Consider the following 18,099-nt stretch of genomic DNA (forward strand, 5'->3'; position numbering starts at 1 on the left):
GATCTGGGGAATGCGCGTGCACGAAACCAGCCAGTAAACAACCCGAGGGAGGGATTTTCCCTCAGCCAGGGAGACAAATCCCATAGTTTCGGGCGGGGGGGCGCCTGCAATGGACACAGGTGTGGGGAGATTCAGATTCTGCTCCAGCTGGCGCTCCGGGCAACGTTCTACCCCTGACTGTCCCCGCGGGAAGGGGGAGAACACGCGCTCCGGGCGACGTTCTACCCCTGACTGACCCCCCCCCTCCACGGGAGGGGTGGGGGGAACATGCGCTCCGGGCAACGTTCTACCCCTGACTGTCCCCGCGGGAAGGGGGAGAACACGCGCTCCGGGCAGCGTTCTATCCCTGACTGTCCCCCGGGAGGGGTGAGAACACGCGCTCCGGGCAACGTTCTACCCCCTGACTGACCCCCCCCCCACGGGAGGGGTGGGGGGAACATGCGCTCCGGGCAACGTTCTACCCCTGACTGTCCCCGCGGGAAGGGGGAGAACACGCGCTCCGGGCAACGTTCTACCCCTGACTGTCCCCGCGGGAAGGGGGAGAACACGCGCTCCGGGCAACGTTCTACCCCTGACTGTCCCCGCGGGAAGGGGGAGAACACGCGCTCCGGGCAACGTTCTACCCCTGACTGTCCCCGCGGGAAGGGGGAGAACACGCGCTCCGGGCAACGTTCTACCCCTGACTGTCCCCGCGGGAAGGGGGAGAACACGCGCTCCGAGCAACGTTCTATCCCTGACTGCCCCCGCGGGGGGGTGGTTTTTGCTTGTATCTTAGCGTTCCATTCCAGACTGCGTCCGCGGGGCGGGGGAGACACGCGCTCCGGGCAGCGTTCTGTCCCTTACTACCCCCCCCCCCCCCCCCCGGGGGTGGCCGGCTGCTGCCGCGCGCTCAGCACTTTCCCCCTCTTAGGGTGAAGAGCAAGAGCGAGCAGCATCTCGCACTGTGAACCCTTGTGTATGTGTGTGCGGGGGTGTATTTTTTTTGTAACAAGGGGTGATCCCTTGCGCACACACACACACACACATTGTGGGGGGAAAATTTACATCTATTCGTCTTGACACAGGTAGACTACATAGCTGGAAAGAATGGTGGACCTGGAAAACGAAGTGCCTCCTCTTCCTCCGAGATACAGATTTCGTGATTTGCTCCTTGGAGATCAAGGCTGGCAGGCAGATGACAGGTAGGTCCAGTTGGTCATTTTCTTTTAATAGGCGTTTGAGTGAGTGCTGGCTGCCGTGGATGCTTAGACAATACGCGCGATTTTAATGTAAATACAACTTGTTACGCACATTGAAAAGTTTGTCCCTTTTGCTTTGCTGAAACATTGTCAAAAACGACACCCATGTGTCGATGCTTACACTTTACATCGGTCTCCAGCTTCGATGCCTTCAAAAAAATAAATTGAGATTAACAATATACGATTGACCACCAGAACTATATGAGAGGGATGTTTCTCGTCTCCCCTTTCTCGCCGTATGGCTCATGTTAAAAACCTGGTGTAGTTATTGTGCTGTAGGTGCTTTTATGAAGATAATCGCACCCTATCGACACCATTGCCAATTCACCAGCATAACAACGTTAGAAAAGCAGCCTTCTCGGAAATTTGAATTTAGACCTCAAATTCTGTTCGGCTGCATCCGAAAAAGCCGGTGGGTCCAAAGAACTGATCAAAGTATTTCGGCACCTCGAGTAGACAGACCTGCATCTGTCGTCTTACTGTAAAGTCATCAATTAATACGCACAGTTCACTGCCATGGTATATTGTACATTTAAAAATTGCAGAGAAGATTACCTACACGTTACCTAATAGGGTTTACTGGGATATCATTTTTGGAAGCAGTGAGAACACCATATGCAAGCTAGCTTTAATTGTATAGCAATATAAAGTAGGAATTGTATTTATGTGCAGTCAGCCATGCACAATTTTTTTCTACAGGTTTTGAGCCTTTGGTATCATTATTAATTTTACTGCAAAATCTGTAACATCATATCTTTGTTGTTCAATGCTACGTCCTAACTTTATTACCACTGAAATAAATACTCAGACACAACCTCATGAGTTTGTTTATTTATTGCAGCACTGGGATTCTGGAATTGTTCCTGCCCCAAAAATCAAAACCTGCCAATGGTTGCAGGTGGCAAATGGGGGATGGAATATGCTTCAACAAGCTAAGCGGATCACCAGAAACCCATTAAAACTCTAGACTGAGTAGATTGATCTGGAAGAAAGTTGCTATGGTCATTTCTGAGATAAAATAGATGCGTCTGTGTGTACACATAGTGATTTGTTTTATTATTTTGTGTTTATTATGTAAGAAATTTACTTTTGACCAACAGTTGCTTGTAAAGCAACATAGCTGGCCAAAGAGGCGGAGTAAAATTGATTGAATCTTGTAGCACTGGTTGCTTTATGAATAGTAGCATTAAAATGGGTTCATTTCTTTTTGCTCGTCATTTAACAGCTTTTTGAAGAGGTTAAGAAGTGAAATAGATTTCCGACTGGAATTTTTTCCTTTGGCTCACATGATGTCTATTGGATTTTTGAGCTGACAAGCAGTTACCTGTTAGCAAAAATATTCAGATTGGATCAACCACTAATGGACATGTGACTCCTTTTTGAGGACTAATGTCTTTGCCTTTTATGTATTATATAGACATGCAGTAAACTGAAGCCTATTAACTATAAACAAGACGAGCTAGGTCCCATTGGGACCAAGTGCAGTTTTAAGAGAAAGCTGGGTTGAAGACTGGCGTGGGGTAATTGGACCAGGTCATGCAGATTCAATTTGGTCCTTACTTTAAAATCATAATTCTATCTTTTACTTCTATATTTTTATGATAAATTGTTATGTCTCTATAAAAAAGCTCATGGTATAGGGGGTAACATATTGGCATGGATAGAAGATTGGCTGGCTAACAGGAAGCAAGAGTAGGCATAAATGGATCTTCTTCAGGTTGACAAGATGTAACGAGTGGTGTGCCACAGGGATCAGTGCTGGGGCCACAACTATTTACAATTTATATAAATTACTTGGATGAACGGATGGATGGGATGGTTGCCAAATTTGCTGATGACACAAAGATAGATGGGAAGTAAGTTGTGAAGAGGACATGAGGCTACAAAAAGATATAGATAGGTTAAGGGAATGGGCAAAGATCTAGCAAATGGAGTATAATGTGGGAAATGTGAAATTGTCCATTTTGGCAGGAAGAATGAAAGAGAAGCATATCATCTAAATGGTGAGAGATTGTAGAGCTCTGAGATGCAGAGAGATCTGGGTGTCTTAGTGCATAAATCGCAAAAGGCTAGTATGCAAGTGCAGCAAGTAATTATGAAAGCTAATAGAATATTATCACTTATTGCGAGAGGAATTGAATACAAAAGTAAGGAGGTTATGCTTCAGTTGTACAGGGCACTAGTGAGACCATATCTGGAGTACTGTGTACAATATTGGTCACCATATTTAAGGAAGAATGTAAATGCGTTGGAAACAGTTCAGAGAAGGTTTACCAGACTAATACCTGGACTGGGCAGGTTGTCTTATGAGGAAAGATTGGACAGGCTAGGCTTGTATCCACTGGAGTTTAGAAGAGTGAGAGGCGACTTGATTGAAACATGTGAGATCCTGAGGGGACTTGACAGGGTGGATGTGGCGAGGATGTTTCCCCTTGTGGGAGAATCTAGAACTAGGGGTCACTGTTTAAAAATAAGCAGTCGCTCATTTAAAATGAAGATGAGGCGAAATTTTTACTGAGGACTGAGAGTCTTTGGAACTCTCTTACTGAAAAGGCGGTGGAAGCAAAGTCTTTGAATGTTTTTAAGGCAGAGGTGGATAGACCCTTGGTAAGCAGGGGGGGTGATAGGTTATCGGGGGTAGGCGGGATGCAGATTTGAGGTTACTATCAAATCAGCCATGATCCTATTAAATGGCAGAACAGGCTTGAGGGGCCAAATGGCCTACTCCTGCTCCTTGTTCGTATGTTAGTCTATGCAAACTTGTTACACTATGAATACACCCTTCTGTCATTGGTGCTGATGCAACTCTCCCAGTGGTGGATGAGTTTATAGAGCTAGTTTACATTAAAATTGTGTACACAAGAATTGATAATATAAAGAGTTGATGGGATATGTATGCTCATATAGCATTAATAGATTATTTTTAAATTCCTAAAATAATTTTAACATGGAACAAATCCCCTTGCTGCAGTTTTCTCCCCAAATAATAACATAAAATTTGACCATCAGTGGCTTTTCTGATATACTTGCTGTATAAGAAAACATCAGACCTCCAGCAGTCTGAGTTTGAACTTGTAAACAAATAATTAGCTTGAAAAAAGTTACAGTTTTAAATATAAGGCCCTTTTGCGACAAGGTCCAAGTGGATTGCAAGCTCATAAATCTTTGTGTTAGCAAATTGCTTTCTTTCAAATTGTTTCCATTTAAGATGGTCAATTCTTCAAAATGTATGTTACTGAAATAACTACCAGTTGCACTAATGGAACAGCTGTAGTTTCTGATCCCAGTAAGACACAAATTGCCTCCATTGCAGATGTGTAAAGCTGAAGTGATACTATAATAGTAAGTTAAATTGAGTTTAAATGTCAGGCTTGGGCATTAAGTTGGCTTATTCACCATCCATTCTGTTGTTGAATATTATAAAGGGGATCATTAAAATGCATAATACTCATGTAACAATTGGACATGACTCATTAACATAATATGTGATCTTTGTGGCATATCTATTCATTTCCACCATGTCTGAAGTTGAATAGATTAATGTTTGTCACTAAAGAAGATATATGAAATAACAATCAAACATGCAATGCAACGATTTCATTAATAGAAAATTAAAATGTAAGATGCCATGGAATGAGCAAAGGCTGTTCATCCATTTGCCCCATTCTTTCCACAGACTCCTGAACAACCTACAATATCGTAGACTCAATTCATTTTTACTGAGGGAAAATTTTAGCTAGGTTTCTCCCTACTTGCAAAGGCAAAACAAGTACAGCTCCAGAGTAGTTGTCTAGCTTCCCATTTTAAGCTATAGAGCCTCTCAGTTTCCTCCATTGAAGAAAATTACAATCATTCTGGCACTCCCAGTAAGGTCACGTTTGAATTTATCCAGGTCCGTGTTTATCCAGGTCCGTGTTTCTTCCTTGATCAACATCATCATAAAACAAATTATCTGGTCATTCATTGATTTTGCTGTCTGTGAGATCTTTCTGTGAATTAATTGGCTATACATTTACTATTTAGCAATATTGAATGCATTTTTTGTAAACCCTGTGGGATGTCCAGAGGATTTGAGGGTGCTGTATAAATGCAGATACTCTACCTTCTCTTCCTTCTTTCCTCCCACCCACCCCAATATCAAATCTTGCTTGCTTAATGCTTCATTTTGTAATGTGCCATCTAATTCTACATTTGAATTTCCGGTTAAATATTTTATGTGCATTCTGTTTCTATTGCCGTTTTAAAAATCTGAATTATGTCACTTCTTATTTTCTGTAATGAAAAGTTTAAAGTTCTCTGAGGCCTTTCATTGTTTAAGCCCTAATGCCATGGGATCCTCCTTGTCATTCCTTCTCTAAAACTACACCAATGCATAAGTTTTTTTTTTGGACTGTGAGTCCAAGTGTTGCTTTCACAATAACCTGTAAATGGTTAAACTCATTTGTTTTGATTATTGTCAAATGCTCTGTAGGGGTGTTTCCTATCACCTGAGAGTTAATTCTATAACAGTTACTTGTAAAGGGTACCCAAACTTTCCACAAGCAAGCTTCGCTAAATTAGACCACTGGGGTTTGCCAGCAGACATTGGAGGCTCGCCAAGATCACCTGTGAGTTCTATTAAAGCTCTGAATGAAGTCCATAGTATGTAAATCGATCACGTGAGCAAGTCTATGACTTATTTTTGCTTTCCTCACTCTGCAATGCTTCCCCATTTAAAACCAGTGTTCTAGGTTTCTTACTCTGGCGTTTAGCACTTGGATTCTTAAAAGTGAGGTGAGAAAATTACTATCATGTTGCAATTCTCTTGGACCTTTCATACTGTAGTACCTTTGAGACATTATCTTCTTTTGCTGCCGTATTTTTGTTTTCCAAGGTTCCTTTTGCAAAGGTTTACCCCAGTACTGTTCTTGACAGCAGCCTCTTGGTTTTCAGTAACTGCAATATTCAGCATAGGCATTGTGGTGGGCTTTCCAATGGAGCTGATGGGTTTGTAGGAGGAAGAATAGTCCAAGCAAAGTGAACAAAGACTTGCACTTCAGACATCTGACATGAACTTTGGCTTGATCCAGGACCCAAGTTTTCTGATTAAGATAGACTTATTTAGGGGCGTTTGAATGGACCTGCCTTCATTCTATATGCCTTTTTAGAGAGATTGCCATGATGTTTATGTTGTCTGCATTAGGCTGATATTGAGATAAGATTCACCACTGAATAGTCCTACCCATTGCTGTGAAAATAAACTCCTCTTTGAATGTTTACAAGGCCATATCTTTGCAGCCATTCCTAGCTAGTATATTTGCCACAGCTGTCGGTCTTTAGTCCACTGGTGCTTTAAGCAAATCAGAACTTTGTTTAGTGTGTCAAACTTTTTGTTACTTCCTCATGGAAAGCAGCAACAATATAAGATGGTGCAGCACCTTTATCAGGTAGTATCCTTTCCAAAAACGCAGGGCCTAATTGATATCACATGGCTATATATTAAGGCCCTTAACCACAAACAACTGGTACATATGATCTGTAGAGGTTATCTATCCATGTACAGATGGTGTCTAACCCCAGTAACAGGAAAAAGCCAATGCACTAAAACTCCCATCAGCAACTATGATGGTTATGCTTGGTGGTAGCCCAATGAGCCAGCACGATTTGAAAGACATGATAGAATAACTGGCTGTCTGCTAGGTGGCTTAAATTACTCTCTGGAAGTTACCACTTAGGGACCCCGCAACAAAGGTGGAAAGTGACTGGCTCTACCTAAACTCTGGAAGAGCACAAAAATGAGCATGCTGCTGTCTGGATATGGCTGTTGTGAACATTCGTGGGATGTGTTATTAAGTGAAAGGCACTATCTAAATGCTATCTGTCATCCACAAATATACGGGGTGGAATTTCACAGCTCACTCCCGGGAGTCCTGCCACCAATCTGTTTCTGCTGGTAATTTACATGGGGTGGGGGAGGCGCAGTTGGTTGGCTCACCTACGGGCCAGTTGAGGACTTTAAGTGGCCAATTAATGGACACTTTAGGGCTTCCTCCCATTGTTGGGATTTTAGCTGTGGCTAGAGGTGTCCTCACCACATTCACATGGCAACCATTTTGTAGGCTGATAGGACCCTCCCTTTTAGGACACCTTTTGCACCCGCCTTCCAACCCCCCCTTTCATTGAGGCCTTCTAGATTCCTGATGGAAGACCCTGGACCCACTTTCTCAACTGGCTCGATTGTGATAGTCATTGTGGACTGGCTGCACTCCCAGAAATGGCCAGCGATCGTGGTGATGCTGCTGGGTCCAGAGAGCTGCCAGCCATCTGATTGGCCAGCAGCTCTGAGATGGGACTTGCTTCCACATCAGGGCTGGAGTCATGCCCTGAACCAATTAATGGCTCAACGGCCATTAAATCGTTGATGGGCAGCCTGGCCAAACGGAGGTGGTTCTTGGGGCCACTGCCACTGCATAAAATTCTGGCCATAGAAATATTTGTTTCAAGCGTTGAAATCTAGAACCTTATAATTTGTTGAAGAAAGGCAAAGATCTGTAATCTTAATAAAATTCACTATTCTTCAGTTTCCACTACAGTTATCCACATCAATAATCAGACAGCATTATGTTATTGAGATTTTTATGATTATAAAAGAACATTACATTTTGCTGTTGCCACACAAAATTCCCAGTTCTTCATCAGTATGCTATTTGGAATGACTTACTTTTAATTTGCTTCTTCTGCATTGTTGTTAAAATAAATTCTGAAAATTTAATTATCAAAGCTTTCACTTAAGCACAGAAACTAAATTTGATATTGCATGTTACGTTCATTTTGTTTTGTTCAAACTGTATTAGTGCCAGTGTTTGTTGTGTGCCTTCTTTTCATCTACAAAAGTGTCCCTGAAGGTAAGACATTCCTCACTTTGTAATCTCCTTCTCCTTAAATACAATAATAGGAATTTGGTGGAAAATGTTCTTTTTTTTCTCCATCTTTGGTTGTAGCAAATGATTGTTGTGGTTAATACCAGCTGCAGGCTGGTGTTAATGTGAATCAAACTATATAAACACAAACAAGTAATTCAACGGCTCATCACATAAAACAGGATGACCTCTAGGTGTGCTGTTGATGTTATGGATGGAGTGGAACTGCTAAAAAAGGAAACAGAGGCTGTATACAGAAATGGTGCATTGACATAATCAATAATGCTATTTGGTGATTTTTCTTTCAGTGTCATAACTATTGTCAAATTACATGTAACATTGCACACAGAGGATTAGTCCAACATTAAGGCTTCTTTTCTACTAAAAGAAAAAGACAAGTCAGGGAACATGGTATATATAGCCCATTGAAACTTTTCCTCCTGCACCTCCCATCAGAAACAATGCCACTGTTTTAACATACATAGTTCAATCTTCTAAACCCACTGTCCAATCTTTTCAGGAAGTCCTTGTCACTAGTTACAAACACAGAAATGTCCACTTATGGAGTTCTGTTAGTGAGCCACAGGAAAGGGCACCCTGTGAATTATAGAGCATGAGTTGGGAGAAGCAAATGGTAGAGAGATTGGTGGATGGGGTTTAGCTCAACTGCTCATTCTAGGCTTGCACATAAGCAGAGTTTGATTTGTGATCAATCATCATCATTTCATGAAAATACTTGAATGTGTGTTTAAGGAATTCTCCTTTTTAATCAGTTAAATGATTTCTCGAAGTTCAGGCTTGGAGTGTACCAAAGCAAAATATGCAGATGCTGGAAATCTGAAATAAAAAAAGTAAATGCTGAAAATATTCAGCAAGTCAGGCAACATCTGTAGAGAAAAACAATTAACATTTAGGGCGGACTGACCTTTCATCTGAAGACAGAATTGGTGGGGGCAGGGTGGTGGTGGTGAGGGTGGTGGGAAGTTGTTATGGCAGCGGCACCTTAAACACGGGTGGCCAGTGTTGCTGGTGGACTCCTCCATGGACAGGGGATGCCCCTTAAGGAGGGGCGCCCCCTGCCCCAGGGACCTGCTGGAAGGCCACCAGGATTTACCTGGCAGTTCCCTTATGTGGTGGCGGGAATTCCCAATGCGGGCAAAATACTCGCAATTGGAACTGACCCTTTAATTAGGTCTTTAAGTGGCTTAATTATTTGCCCACAGGCAGTCACGCTATAAGGTTTCCAATGGTGGCAATATGCCATAGCATATTGGGCTCTCCTCCCAACACCAGCAACCCCCGCTCCCCACCCACCTGGCCCATCTCCAGTGGCCTGGGAAAATTCAGTCTAACCTTTTGGATCAGTGGCCTTCCATAAGTACTGGAAAATGTTAGAAGTTTAACTGTTTTAAGCAAGTACCGAGCCAGGGAAAAGGGTTGGCTCTATACTTATAAACTGTTAAATCTGTGCCATTCAAAACACTCCAAACGTGACACACAAACCAGGCAACCAGTGCAGGATGATCAGATGGGATTAGAAGTTGCAAGGATACCCACTGACACAGCACAAAGAGATACAATATTGCATGAATTTTGAGAGATGCAGTCATCACACTTCACTTTCCACTGGACATTTAGTAGGAGCATGTTGTTCCAGTCCTGTGGAACCTCAGTAATTCTCAGTAATACATCCACTACACTCTATGGATTATTCATATTAGAATTTGCTTTAACGAGGTCAAACACCTCTGCTAAACTGACTTCAAATGTGGTGTGTTACAAAAATTTGAGATGTTAGTACTGCCCTCTCTAACCAATGATTTTTTAAAGAAAATAGTTAACATTTCAACGGTTTCATCCTCTTTCATTGTCACTTTTTTTGCTTTTAGGGCTATACTAAAATTAATTTAAAAGTAGCCGTTTGGTGAATGGCGAAGGCCCACAGGGGGAAAAATAAGGAATGGGCATTTCTTAAATGGGTTAGTTTGCATAAATTCTAACTTTCTATCTGACTTCTTTTAATGTTGTAGGAAAGAACATTTTGTGTTTAATCTCAATAATTTTGCATCGGTATACTGGTTTCATATATTTCCTTATCTTCATTCATTTTGAAACGATCCACTCAAGCATTCAACCTTTTAGCCAGATTACAAAAGTCACCGTACTCTGCGTTTTGCAGATAGTAGCCAGTATGCCATATATTACAGTATTACCCAGATTAGCCCTGCATTGGACAATGAAGCGTAACTACTTCTCGATGAACCTAGAGCAACCAAAATGACAGTTCAATAACTTAATTGGTTTGGTGAAGTTTCCAGAAGCAATTGATAGCATTCATGTAGAATCACAAGCAACATTATTGAATGTAATTGATTTTGGTAGGAAGGAAGGGTTTCACTCACTTGTGTAGACAGATGTGAATACTGTACAAATATGTGTAAACCTTTTCCTTTTGAGGCAGCGAATTGGTGCTTGTGGCACCAGCCAGTTTGCTTCCCCTAGGAACCTTGGAAAGTTGGTAAGGATGAGAACTTTTTTTTTTAAAGAATCAGATGTGGCATGTTTTGGGACTAGCCCTCCTGCAATTGCACCCCATGGTCATTTTCAGGTTGGCAGGCCAATACTTGTGGGATGCTGCAAGGTTCAATGCTGGAGTTCCAGTTTTTTTTATAATCTATTTTAACGGCTTCGATGAAGGGACAAAGTATCCAAATTTACTGACAATATAAAGCTAGGTGTCAAAGTAAGGGCACAAAGGGTCTACAAGGGGATATTGACTGGTTAAGTGAATAGGCAAGAAGATGGTAGATGGAATGTAATATGAAATGTGAGATTATTCACTTTGATAGGAAGAATAGCAAAGAGTTTTTTATTTTAAATGACGAGGAACTATTTAATGTTAGTGTTCAGAGGGTTTGGGTGTCCTTTTTACACATATCACAGAAAGCTAACCTGCAGACACAGCAAGCAATTGGGAAGGCAAAAGATACGGTGACTTTTAAGGGAGTTGGAGTACTTGAGTAAGGATGTATTGCTGAAATTGTACAAAGCTTTGTTAAGAGCACACCTGGAGTGTTATGTACAGTTTGTCCTCCATTTCTGAGGAAGCTGATACTTGCCTTAGAGGGGGTGTAACAAAGGTTCAGTAGTTTGATTCTTGGGAGGGTGTTGTTCTATGATAAGGGATTGAGTAGAATGGGCCTAAACTCTATGCAGTTTAGAAGAATGGAAGATGATCTCATCGAAATGTATAATATTCGTAGAGGGCTTGATGGGGAAGGCACCTAGAGGCTGTTTTCCCCTGGCTGGAGTGTCTGGACTAGGGACAAAGTCCTAAATGGTCGACTTATCATGAGACTGAGATGAGGAGAAATTTCTTCACTAAAAGATTTGTGGAACTTTGGAAGGGTTCCCAGAGGGTTACTGATGCTCGGTCGTTGACTATATTCAAGGCTGAGATCTGATAGATTTTTGAACACTTAAGGGGATTGAGGGATTTTGGGGTTGGGTGAGAAAGTGGAGTTAAGGTTGAAGATCAGCCACGATTTTATTAAATGGTGGAGCAGGCTCAGGGAATTGCACGGCCTTCACCTACTTCTAGTTCCCATGCTGTCTTCCATAACTGGTGCTTACTCTTCTGTGGCTTCTCCTTGTTTTTTGTTTCTGCTCCCTTCTCATGACTTTTAACAGTCTCCTGCATCTTCTCATCACCTTCCCAGCTTTGTATCAACCTCTTCCCTCTTTTGCCTTCTTGTCACTCTTCCTGCAGTTTCTGGCCACTCTTAGTGTTTTCTTGCCAGGTTGGTCCGTACTCCAGAGAGACCCTCAGTGCAATAGAAGACAAATCATTAAATAAAAACTGATTTAATTCTTTTAGTGAAGTATTTTTAAAAAATCTCTTAATGATTATATTGCCACTTTCCATTGGGGATCCTTTTTAAACTCAAAAATGTATTTTTTTAAAAAAGTGCATTTTAGTTTTATGAACTTGTTTTTACGCCGCTTATTTCTTTCATTCAGTGTCACCAACCATTCCCATGAGTTGATTTCATGTTTTTGACAATACAGAGCACCTTTTTCTGCCCAATATTGAGATAAATGATATTGTGGCCAAAGGATTTTAAACAGAAAACCTTTAACCTGTGACAGGACTGTATCATGTGCTGTCACCTGATTCTCCTCTCTCCAAAAAATGGACTGAGACTTTGGTTGTAAACCAACAGACCATTTAAATGAAAAGGATATGGTATAATATTATGGAGATGTATTTCAGCTGTTGGCCACCCATTTTTTTTGTCTGTTAGATGGCCAGCATTTGGAAGTTGGAAGGGAGGTTAGCTTAGCCAGTGAGCTAACCTTCATTGATGTGCAAGGCGCGCCCGATGAGTATTACGGCTGCCTGTTTCTGGCAGAATGCTGCTTTAAGTATGTAATTTTAAGTATGTGTTTAAGTAAAATCGGGTGGCTGCGCAAAAGTTGTTTTGAGATTTTTTTCCGTGGCGACAGGAGGAACAGAAAAAGTGGCCTGTTATCAATGGTGTTCGACCCCGTTATTACCATGATGCTCTGCCATTGATACCAGGCATTGAGCAGCCTAACCACTGGTATTTAGAGGGACTGATGAAGGCCGCTCAGAACAACCATTTTGATACATGCTGCTGGCCCATACCTCTACAGATAAGACCATGGATGAGCTGCCAATTTCCCACCCACTCAAAATTGTCAGGCTGATTCACTTTGATCATTCAAGCATGTTTGCAACAAATTCAGTTGTTGATTTTTATATTAATTGTCGATCGTGTGTCATGTCTGCTTTCAAACTATTGATAAGTGTGCCCTATATTCCTATAATCCTGAATAGTTTGTGAAGTGCGTTAAATCAATCTCACAAACTCACTGTTGATCTAAGACAATTTTAAAAACTAATATGGGCCGGGATCATCTGGTCCTGCTGAAAGTCGATGGACTTTTGGCTGGATGGCCAGATCTCCCGTGGCGTGTCCCGCCATGGCGGGGCCAGAAAATCCTGGCCATAGAATGTATAACTTTTAATAAAAATCCAAGGTTTTAGAGCTGGGAATTATTTGGGAACAGTATGAATACATTTAGGTTTGCTACCTTTGCTTCTGGATTCACTCAGTAAATATACAGCTGGCTGACAGCCACATGTTTGTTTTATGTTATGATTCTTGGCCAGACCTCTAAGCTGTTGGGTGAGATCCAGTTAGGGACCAATAACGTTTTTGTTTAAAGTAGACAAAGTTTGAGATTCAAGGCACCTGCTCAGAGAAAGCCATAAGATACCATGGGTTTTGAACAAACAAAAGTAAACTTTACCATATGTTGTAATTTCTTTCGATGTCTCAGAGATGAGATCTTGAGACTTGTATAAACATGAACTGTTTCTTGTTAACTGTGAACTATTTACATATCCCAGGTTACTGTCATGCATGGTGTCCTTACCTCCATGCAGGCTGGTTCCAGAGTGTTCTCTCTAGATTGTTCTCTCAGTCTATTACCATGTGACTCTGTGCATCATGCCGTGGGTGGCGTTATCCTCCAGTCCTATGTTGCTCTGCTGCACACCTTTACATTACAGTGGTATGCAGGCACATCATACAACATCCCCTTTCTTCGCCAAAGAAAATTTTCCTCCCATCCAAAGGAGTATTACAATACAATCTTTACTTACTATCCCTGCTCCCCCACTCCACTTTATAAATTCAGGTGGTCTTGAGGCTTGACAGTTCTTTCACATCTTGGTCCCTCACGTTTCGAGGAACGGTAGTAGTAGCCTGTGTTTCTGGTACTTTTCTATCTCCATTTGATTCGCTTTTTGCGCTCCTTCGAGTTGTGTTTCTCCTTTGTTAACAACCCATCTGCTTTTTTCGGACACCGTGTGGGTTTGATTTGTTCTTTCCGCATGGAATGTGCGCTCCATTCATTCCTAGAGTGCACTCAAATTTTCTTTTCCTGTGGTGTCCACCATGTTCATGTTTGATGTATCCATTTTGCAAATGGTACCTTTGTTTCCACTTGTTTCGCAATCTCAGCAAAACATTTGTTTGCTGTTTTTTTTTCAAACTAATTTTATTTGCAAGCTTATGAATCTTTGCATTCAACTCAGCATGTCTGAGACATCCAGTGCTTTTTCTTCTTCTAGTTCCTCATGCTTCAGTGTTAGATTTACAATTCTGACCTTATTTCTGTCTTTTCTTTTTCTGTCTATGACAGAACTTTGGCCTTGTCCTTCATTTTGGATTCACTGTCAGCCAGCTCAGTCTCCGGCGAAGTCTTAACTTGTTTCAGTATTGTAATTGTGCTAAGGGGAGGTGGTGGCGTAGTGGTGTTGTCACTGGACTAGTAGTTCAGAGACCCAGGGTAATGATCCATGGACCCAGGGTCAAATACCACCATGTCAGATGGTGGAATTTGAATGCAATAAAAAATCTGGAATTAAAAGTTTAATGATGACCAACTATTGTCGATTGTTGTTCACTAATGCCCTTTAGGGAAGGAAATGTGCTGTCCTTAGCTGGTCTGGCTTACCTGTGACTTCAGACCCACGGCTGCCCTCTGAAATGGCCTAGCAAGCCACTCAGTTGCATCAAACCGTTAAGTCTAAAAGAAATGAAGCCGGAAAGACCGCCCGGCATCGACCTTGGCTCTGGAAACAACAATGGCAAACCCTGTCGACTCTGCAAAGTCCTCCTTACTGGGGCCTAGTCACAGACTAGTCAAGCAACAGCCTGATGTAGTCATATTCATGGAATCAGACATCACAGATAATGTCCCAGACACCACAATACCCAGGGATGGTGATGCCCTGTCTTACTGTGGTGTGGCATTCCGCACAGTGGTGTACAGTCGGAAGTCCTCAACATCAACTGCAGACCCTATGAAGTCTCTTCGCATCAGGTCAAACATAGGCAAGGAAACCTCCTTCTGATTACCATGTACTGCCGACGCCCCCGCCCCTCAGCTGACATATCAGTGCTCTTCCATTTTGAACACCACTTGGAAGAAGCACTGAGGGTGGAAGGGGACAGAATGTACTCTGGGTGGGGGACTTCAATGTGCATCACCAAGAGTGGCTCGGTAGCACCACTACTGACTGAACTGGCCAATTCCTAAAGGACATTGCCACAGACCCAGTCTAGCAGCTGGCAGTGAGGGAACCAACAAGAGGGAAAAACATACTCACCCTCCCCAGATGCTGCAGATGCATCTGTCCATGCCACCATTAGTGTGAGTGACCATTGCACAGTCCTTGTGGAGACCAAGTCCTGTCTTAACATTGAGGAGACCCTCCATCATGTTGTGTGGTACTATGACTGTGCTATGTGGGATAGATTTCAAACAGATCCAGCAACTCAAGACTAGTCAACCATGAGACGCTGTGGGCCCTCAGCAGCAGCAGAATTGTACTTGACCACAGTCTGTAACCTCATGGCCCAGCATATTCCCCACTCTACCATTGCCACCAAGCCAGGGGATCAACCCTGGTTCAATGGAGAATGCAGGAGGGCATGCCAGGAGCAGCACCAGGCATACCTAAAACTGAGGTGTCAACCTGGTAAAGCTACAGCACAGGACTACTTGTGTGACAAAAGGCATAAGCAGCAAGTGACAGACTGAGCTAAGTGATTCCACAACCAACAGAACAGATCTAAACTCTGCAGTCCTGCTGCATCCAGCTGTGAATGGTGGTGCACAATTAAATAACTCGCGGGAGGAAGAAGCTCCGCAAATATCCCCATCCCCAATGATGGAGGAGCCCAGCTCATTAGTGCAAAAGATAAGGCTGAAGCATTTGCAACAATCTTCAGCTAGAAGTGCCGAGTGGATGATCCATCTCTGCCTCCTCCGGCAGTTCCCAGTATCACAGATGCCAGTCTTTAGCCATTTCTTGATATCACGTGGAGTGAATCGAATTGGCTGAAGGCACTGGACACTGCAAAGGCTATGGGCCCTGACAATATCCTGGCAATAGTACTGAAGACTTGCACTCCAGAACTTGCCATGTCCCTAGCCAAGCTGTTCCAGTACAGCTACAGCACTGGCATCTACCCGGCAATGTGGAAAATTGCCCAAGTATGTCCTTTACACAAAAATCAGGACAAATCCAACTCAGCCTCATAAGTTTACTCTCGATCATCAGTAAGGTGATGGGAGGTGTCATCAACAGTGCCAACAGGCGGCATTTGCTTAGTAATGACCTGCTCACTGACCCTCAGTTTGGGTTCTGCAAGGGTCACTCAGCTCCTGACCTCCTTACAGTCCTGGTTCAAACATGGACAAAAGAACTGAATTGCAGAGGTTAGGTGAGAGTCACTGCCCTTGACAGGAAGACAGCATTTTATTGAGTGGGACATCAAGGAGCCCTAGCAAGACTGGAGTCAAGGGGAATCGGGGAAAACTCTCCGCTGTTTGAAGTCATATCTAGCACAAAGGAAGATGGTTGAGGTTGTTGGAGGTCAATCACCTCAGTTCTAGGACATCACTGCAGGAGTTCCTTGGGGTAATGTTATAGGCCCAACCATCTTCAGCTGCTTCATCAATGTCCTTCCTTCCATCATAAGGTTAGAAGTGGGGATGTTTGCTGATGATTGCACAATGTTCAGCACCATTCACAACTCCTCAGATACTGAAGCAGTCCATGTCCAAATGCAGCATGACCTGGATAATATCCAGGCTTGAGCTGACAAGTGGCAAATAACATTTGTGCCACACAAGTGCCAGGCAATGTCCAGCTCCAGCAAGAGAAAATCTAGCCATCACCCCTTGACAATCAATGGCATACCATCACTGAATCCCCCACTATCAACATCCTGGGGATTACCATTGACCAGAAACTGAACTGGACTAACCATATAAATACTGTGGCTGCAAGAGCAGGTCACAAGCTAGGAATCCTGCAGCAAGTAACTCACCTGACTTCCCAAAGCCTGTCCACCATCTACAAGGCACAAATCAGGAGTGTGATGGAATACTCTCCACTTGCCTGGTTGAGTGCAGTTCTCACAACATTCAAGAAGCTTGACACCATTCAGGAAAAGCTGTCCACTTGATTGGCACCCCATCCACAAATATTCCTTCCCCCCCACCAGTGACGCACAGTGGAAGCGGTGTGTACCATTTACAAGATGCACTGTAGGAACTCATCAAGCCAACACCTTCCAAACCCACGACCACAAGAAGGACAAGGGCAGTGAATGCACAGGAACACCACCACCTGGAATTTCCCCTGCAAGCCACTCACAATCCCGACTTGGAAATGTACCACTGTTCCTTCACTGTCACTGGGTCAAAATCCTGGAACTCCCTCCCTAACAGCACTGTGGGAGTACCTACACAACATGGATGGCAGCGGTTCAAGAGGCAGCTCACCACCACCTCGTCAAGGCCAATTAGGGATGTGTAATAAATGCTGGCCTAGCCAGTGATGCTCACAAACCATGAATGAATGAAAAAAATACTCATGGCTTCATTATCCACTCACAGTTTGGAAAGTTCTACGACTTTCCCTTTCAACGTCACCTCTCTTTCATTCAACTGCTCAGTCAGCTCTTCAGTCTGTTTCTTGTAGCTTTCGGCTTCCTCCTGCAATATTGAACATTGAGTCTTCTCTGCCAACTGGTTCTTTAGTTTGCTCGGAGTGACATTGAATTCATCTTCCTTCTCTTCATAATTTTCCGGAAGAATACACTTTTTGACAGAGATATTCTTGTAGTGTCTCAAGGTTCTTCAACGGGTTTTCCTTTTCTTTGCGAAGCTGGCTTGCTGTATCGTATTTTTCTGTAATTCAGCCTAGTCTCCTTGAGTTTCTTCCGCTGTGCTTCCATTCCACTGTTCAAGGTGATCTTCATTTCTTCATGGTGTTGAATGGCTACGCATTCCTTTTGCATTTGATCTTGAAAGACAATCGGTTGTTCTTTCAACTGTCTATTTTCTTGTTGGCC

The 18,099-nt window shown here is 43.0% G+C and overlaps 1 protein-coding gene across 1 annotated transcript in view; it reads left to right on the forward strand.

The window, feature by feature from the left end:
• Positions 1-908: 908 nt before the first annotated feature.
• LOC144692649 (potassium channel subfamily T member 2) overlaps positions 909-18,099 on the forward strand; it is a 794,243-nt gene continuing 777,052 nt past the window's right edge. Inside the window, exon 1 of the mRNA XM_078561726.1 lies at positions 909-1,181. Coding sequence (XP_078417852.1) covers positions 1,087-1,181 — 95 coding nt within the window. The 5' untranslated portion in view covers positions 909-1,086. The remainder of the gene's footprint in view (positions 1,182-18,099) is intronic.

Source organism: Cetorhinus maximus, chromosome 17 (genome assembly GCF_964194155.1).
Source record: "Cetorhinus maximus chromosome 17, sCetMax3.hap1.1, whole genome shotgun sequence".
Lineage (NCBI taxonomy): Eukaryota > Metazoa > Chordata > Chondrichthyes > Lamniformes > Cetorhinidae > Cetorhinus > Cetorhinus maximus.